The sequence below is a fragment of the Anguilla anguilla genome, chromosome 5, assembly GCF_013347855.1.
Source record: "Anguilla anguilla isolate fAngAng1 chromosome 5, fAngAng1.pri, whole genome shotgun sequence".
Classification (NCBI taxonomy): Eukaryota; Metazoa; Chordata; class Actinopteri; order Anguilliformes; family Anguillidae; genus Anguilla; species Anguilla anguilla.
Genome location: NC_049205.1, coordinates 16404265 through 16411150, shown reverse-complemented (window position 1 = coordinate 16411150; position 6886 = coordinate 16404265). Strand labels below are relative to the sequence as shown.

The 6886-nt window shown below is 39.9% G+C and overlaps 1 protein-coding gene across 1 annotated transcript; it reads left to right on the top strand.

Moving 5' to 3' along the window:
* The first annotated feature begins 926 nt into the window (after positions 1 to 926).
* Positions 927 to 5274, top strand: fgg (fibrinogen gamma chain). Its single transcript, XM_035418813.1, has 9 exons — positions 927 to 1063; positions 1186 to 1233; positions 1472 to 1658; positions 2092 to 2176; positions 2617 to 2747; positions 3186 to 3319; positions 3403 to 3587; positions 4114 to 4388; positions 4776 to 5274. The coding sequence occupies exons 1-9, from the start codon at positions 1007 to 1009 to the stop codon at positions 4961 to 4963; spliced, it is 1290 nt and encodes a 429-aa protein (XP_035274704.1). The 5' UTR covers positions 927 to 1006; the 3' UTR covers positions 4964 to 5274.
* Positions 5275 to 6886: the final 1612 nt, after the last annotated feature.

Sequence of the window (6886 nt, the reverse complement as noted above, 5' to 3'; positions counted from 1 at the left end):
TTATTTAAAGGAATGCATTTTTAACTAATATTTGAGAATGTATTTGGTTTTCCATGAAAATAATTTAAATAAATCAAATACAAAGTATTTCATGTGTAAATGTATTTGAAAATATGTCAAATATGTGTTTAACTACATTTTCAAATACAAATACGTATGTCGTCTGATTTGAATGCATGAAGAAAACATAGTGTTGCTGGAAACCTGGAAGACTCAAACCTTTTCAATGGCCTTTCATACCATACCATTACAAAACCTATGTATCTAACAACCACACAACCTGTGCTCTGAAAAGGAAAGTTATTTAATTAAAAATCTTAAAGACTCTGCATGGCTGGACTAAGGAGGTTTCTGACTGACAGGCCAGTTCTTCCCATTGGATTGGTTTTACTGAACATTATGTCCCTGGTTCACAAAGTGAGGTTTTAATGCAGGTACGGGAACTCTGACAAAGGAATTGAGCAACGTGTGCTAATGCTAGGGGCTTGGACTTTTTGTTTACAAACATCTCACAAGCTCCATTGAGATAGCCCAACCTAAAAAAAGAATACAAAGCTAAAAGCAAGTCATATCTGACTCCTTGCCTCCTTGTTGTGCCAAGACTTACGGGAAGACCTTCTCTATTCTCACCCACCTACCAAACCCCAAACCATCCCAATTACCCCGACAGTTAGTCATCAACGGTAAATCGGGTTCATTGATACATGGACTCCAACAGCCAATGGACCTTACTCCTACGTTGTATGTTGTAGGAGTAAGCGTAGGCGGCTCACTTCTGTCCGTACCCTCCGAAATGCAATTCTCGAAATCCGACTGACTAATTCAAACGGTGAGTAAGATGGGCGTCACGAAACGGCAATTGATTGACAGGTCATTTCGGCTGACCCCTGCGTGTACACAAGAGCCGTTATCTCCATCTGCTATGTGGACCCTGATCATATAAAAGTCTTAACCCAGCTGGGGTGCTTCACTTTGTGTGGGACCAACAGCAGGCTGTCAGGGAAACATGGCATTCATACACACAGCAGCCTGCCTTCTAATTCTGTGCTCCATCTCTTCAGCAGTAAGTGGATGATTTTCTTCTTTTTTTGTCACTCTTGAATGTTTTGAAGATGTTGTGAAGATCACTGTTGAAGATCTTGTTACTGTTAACTTTCATGTGTGTTTTTCTTCTTTGTATTTTAGCAATTTAGAGGTGATTCTGATGGATCTTGTTCCCCAAATGATGGATTTGTGAGTATTATTGTGTATTATGTATGTGTGTGTGTGTGTGTGTGTGTAGGTGTGTGGGTGTGTGTGTGTGCATGAACTGTAGAGCTGTAGCAAATATGTTATGCATGTGTTACACATGCATCATTTCACTAATGTTCCTAAAGAAAGATATCCTTGCACAACTAACTAATAAACTGCATGTGTACTTTAATAGGTCCATTTTCAGTTTTAAATGTGTTTTGCCACTTGCTCTTTTCAGGGTAAATACTGCCCAACAACATGTGGAGTGGCTGATTACCTGCAAAAATACAAGCCTAGCATGGACAAAGAGCTTGATGACATGGGGTATTTATTAGAGGAAATAGCTAATCTGACAAAGGGAGCCCAGGACAAAGTGGTCTACATGAGAGATTCTGCCAACCAGGCACAGAAGTCTACTCCCCCAGGTGCAAACTCATTTCATACAGCATACTTTAAAACTTACTATGGACTAATTACCTATGTGTGCATCTGTTTTTCTCTTGTATTATCAATTGGTCAGTTGATATATCAATCTGTCCCATCTGTCCAGTCTCTCGCATTAATGTGTTTACAATCCAGTTAATCAACATATATCTAGATCAATGGTAACCAATCCTGTTTCTGGAGATCTACTGTCCTATAGGTTTTAATTCCAACCCTAATTTAGCAAACATGCCTTTACTAATTAGCAGCTAATCATGATATCTACCTGTTGAATGAGGAGTGCTTTGTTAGGGTTGGAGAGACAACCTACAGGACGGTAGATCTCCAGGAACAGGGTTGGTTACCACTGATCTAGTGTATCTATCCAATTGACCTATCACTTTTATACAATTCATTACTGTGCTTTATTCACAGATTACTATATCAAAAGGTCATCGAACATGCTGGATGATATTCTGAGATTTGAAAGGAGCATTGTTGAGCAGGAAGCAAAAATATAGTAAGTTGCTGGTGTTTTTGCTTTGTTTTTAAAGTTGTTCAGAGAAACATATGGTGTCATATTTGGCCACTTGTGGTTCTGAAGATCAGGTTCATACAAATATAATTCAAATAATTTCAGTCTAACAGAGTATACTGTACATACATACATACATATGTACACACATACGTACATGCATACATACATGCGTACATGTGTACATACATACATGTAAACATACATACATGCGTACATACATGCATATATACTTACATGCATATGTGTGTACATACATACATATATACTTACATGCATATGTACAGACATACATACATGCATGCTTACTTACACATATACACATACATACATGCATATATACAAACATACATACAAATTAACCTTTAGAAAAGGAAGCAATTTAACCTGCTGTGCAAACCCCCCTCCCCCCATTTCTCCCCCAGTGAACTCGAACAAATGCTTGGGTCCAATGAGAAGCGAATGCTGCAGCTCAAACAGCTGTCACTGCAGCTAGAACAGAAGTGCAAGCAACCCTGCCAGGACACCGTTAAGATTGAGCCAGAAACAGGCAAAGGTAGAATCAGCAGGCTGAAAACGACAGCTTTTTCTCTCAGAATACTCGCTTTACCTTTTCCATCGATCGAAACTACGTTTAAAACCACCATTAACAGGCGGTGTAGCCTCTTAATGGTGTTTAATAGCCTCACACAGTCAATATTTCTAAATGGAGGATCAGTCTATAAACTAGTTATTTCTTCCAAAACTAACAACACCATCACTGTTTTAACCATAGACAAGGCCACGTGTTAAATGTGCACATTTTACAGCAGTCATTGGTGCACTTATTAAGAAATGTAGCGAAAATATCACAAAATGGAAGATTCAAATAATTATCAACTTAAGTTGGTATGAAATCCAGAACAGATACATTCCTCCTTGAGCACTTCTGATATACACAAAAACACTTCAAATCATCCCATTTGGTGATTCATCATTTTTTTCCCCATATCAGATTGCCAAGACATAGCGAACAAAGGCGCCCGAACCAGCGGCCTGTACTTTGTGAAGCCCCTGAAAGCCACGCACCAGTTCCTGGTCTACTGCGAAATCAACAGCGCGGGAAGCGGCTGGACGGTGCTCCAGAGGGTAGGCCCGCGAGAACAAACAACGAATAAAACTCGCTCACAGGTCCACTGGTTGAATTCAAACTGGATGTTGTGTCCTTCCAGAGGCGCGATGGAAGTGTGGACTTCTCCAAAAACTGGATCCAGTACAAGGAGGGCTTTGGCTACCTGTCTCCGAACGACAAAACAGAATACTGGCTGGGTAACGAGAAGATACACCTCCTGTCCACCCAGTCGTCCATTCCGTACGTCCTGAGGATCGAGATGATCGACTGGGATGGAACAAAAAAGTAAGGAACCGTCTATCAGACGAAACAAAAATGGCTGGCTGGACAGAAACTTTAGTCACATTCATATTAGAAATGGCCTCAGAGCACTTGTTGCCATGTTGTGAATTCTTGGTATTTTAAAGGTCAAATGCTTTGCATTCACAATATTCATCTGAGTTATTATGAAGCTGGTTTATTACTGGCAATTCAAATTTTACTTCTGTCCTCAAAAAAAAAAAAAAATTCCACTGTTGGGCCCTTGTGAAATAGTATGTTTGCAAAGTTATGCAACTCTGAAACAGGTCCCTGTATTCAAAGTAAACAACATACTTTATGTTGCACAACATTTTTGGGGGAGGGAAATTCAGGGAATGAGTTTGTGTGGGTGGCTGCTATCAAAGCAGAATTTTTACAGAGACATTTTATGAAAATTGTCAAATATTTTTATCTTGATTGCCACACTTGTGATCAAGATGAAAATATTGCAAAAGCTACGAAAGCATCAGAGGCCCATCTCCTGAATGTTTCTGTTTCTCCCCGTCTCTAGGAATGCCGATTACGCCATGTTTAAAGTGGGCCCGGAGGCTGACATGTACCGGCTGACCTACGCCTACTACCATGGAGGGGATGCCGGTGACGCCTTCGACGGATTTGATTTCGGGGACCCCAGCGACAAGTTCTACACCTCCCACAACGGAATGCAGTTTAGCACTGCTGACAAGGACAATGACAAGTACCAGGGTAACTGTGCCAAGCAGGATGGGTCAGGCTGGTGGATGAACCGGTGCCACGCCGGGCATCTGAACGGCAAATATTACCAAGGTAACAAGCCCTGTTCTCACCTGTCGGTTCTGTTACAGAAGATGACCACCGAGTCATAAAAAAGAGAAGGTAGAAATTGACATTAGTTTAGTCATTGTGAAAAAACGAAAACATAATTCTATAAATAACAAAGTAAACATATTTTTCTCCAAGTATCACACCTTTTATCCAATCAGCACACAAAATTAGTTTGTGAGTTTTTCCTTCAGCACAAACCTTCGCAAGTAGGCTGCAGAGGTCAGAAAAAGTAGTGCAGTGCAAACCACAAGTGCCTCACTTGCAAATGAATTTGTTCTGTTTTGGTGGCAGCCATTTTGTTTTGAGGTGTCACATCTGTGAATCAAAAGTGGATCACTGACGCTGTCCCTTGTTCTTCTCTCGTCCAAGGTGGGAAGTACACGGAGGCGGAAGCTGGCCAGTACGGGTATGACAACGGCATCATCTGGGCTACGTGGCACAACCGTTGGTACTCTATGAAAGAGACCACCATGAAAATTATCCCGATTAATCACATGGTCGCAGGCGGTGGTCAGCAGACGGGCATTAAGCAATTTGGAGGTCTGGGAGACATATAAAGGACGAGGTGCCAATATTTCATTGCACAAATAATGGTTTCTTGGGTTTTCTGCTTTGTATAGTCAAACATCATGTTTGTCACTCAAGGAGAGTGGCCTCCCCTGTTCACTTAGAATCATCTCAGCTATTTGTACATTTCTCCAATAAATGTTGTGTTTTCTAAGCATTATAACTACTTCTAATGCACACATTAATACAGCATGGCTGAACTCAGTGACAAGGACTGAATATGCATTGAAAGGAGGAAAAGGTTTTGTTTTCTTTTTACTTCTACAGATAAATAAAAAGTCAAAACAAATCTTACCGTCAACTTTGTTTCTGACACTTCTTCCATTGCCGATTCCTTTATTACTCGTGAAGTCTGTTCAAGAGCAAAATTGTAGGAAACAAAACCAGCAGGTTTGATATCAAAAAAAAATATTTTATCGAGGTATGTATAAGTAGATGCAGTCTCACACCTCACAGAGATTCACTCTGTGACTGAATAGGAAAGCCACTGTATGCACATATTATGATAATAGGCTATAGTCCGAAAGTAATTGAAAAGTCAGGAATCTCCAACATTTACTAGGAATTATACATTTAAAATATAAGTGATATGAAAAAATATTGCTATGGTTTTCCTTATACTTTCGCAGTCAAGCCTGAAAATACATCTCTGCATACAATATCTGTGTCACACCATATATGGGAGAAATGTAACTACTGAATGCCAGGGCTAGCACAAGACAACAGACAAAAGGCCATTGGCTGAAGACCTTTGATACCGAGGACAGTTATTTGAATGACAAGCGCTGCCAATTACTTTTTATCTCATTTACACTCGTGAGAAAATACAGTTAGGAGCCGTCAAGATGGCAGAGGGAGGAGGACATAATTAGCGGAATTTCCACAGAGGTGCTAATCACGAGCATGCTAACTGCACACCAGCGCCTGTTCATTTTCCACAGCCACTCTCAGGGCTGCAAGCCCACGCTTTTGGCCCGTCTATTCCCCTTTATCGTCGTCAGGCCATTAAAGGGGTACAAAGGGGCATGGTCAAGCTCAAGGGCTGGGTAATTACAGCTTGTTTCCAAACTACAGACAATAGTGCCCTTTTCCAATGTACTGTAAGCATGATGTTAACAGAAGGTAGGCTTCATAGAAGGATCCCAAGAACCATATATTCTACTAGGCTAAAACTACACAAGGAACATTCAATAAAAATAAAATAATTTATTTGAAAATATTTTCATAACAACATATTTGTGTCACCCAAGACACTTGTATTATGTGGAAAAAAAACATTGGTAGACAAGAAAATTGGAAAATTGCTTTATGCTTGAACTAGCTCTGGTTTTCGGCTCTGTCTGTCAGTTCTGACCACAGAAATGAGACCAATATATGACCAAATCAGATCAGTGTTAAGCAAAGAATTTGAGAGAATGCCTGGTGTTTAGAGGACCATTGACTACAGTAATAAAAAAATATATATAGTGATATCAGGTGGGAATGGCAGACAGGCATTATCATTAGTGACAAACTTACATCATTTTATTGAACGTACATTTTGCCTCTTATGTAATATGACACAATCCCAACCTTCAAATACAGCACTGGTCATAGTGCACAATATAATTTCAAAAATGTTATCAGTAGTCTGAAGATAAGAATCATCCAGCTCCTTATTGTGAATGTAAATTTCAATTATTAGACTGCTGACTGTTTTACAATGGCTGTTTTGAATTTACCATGCTATTATCCAGTCATAGCTTGGCTGACTGTTATCATTAGCTATAGCTAGTCAGCTAACTAAACAAACCATTATGCAATTGGCATACACATGAACCATCACTGTCAGGAAAATAGTGAGCTCTAGCCTAGGCTACTCACCATGTTGGCCACACAACACATCCAAAAATGACATAATGATTTATGAGAAA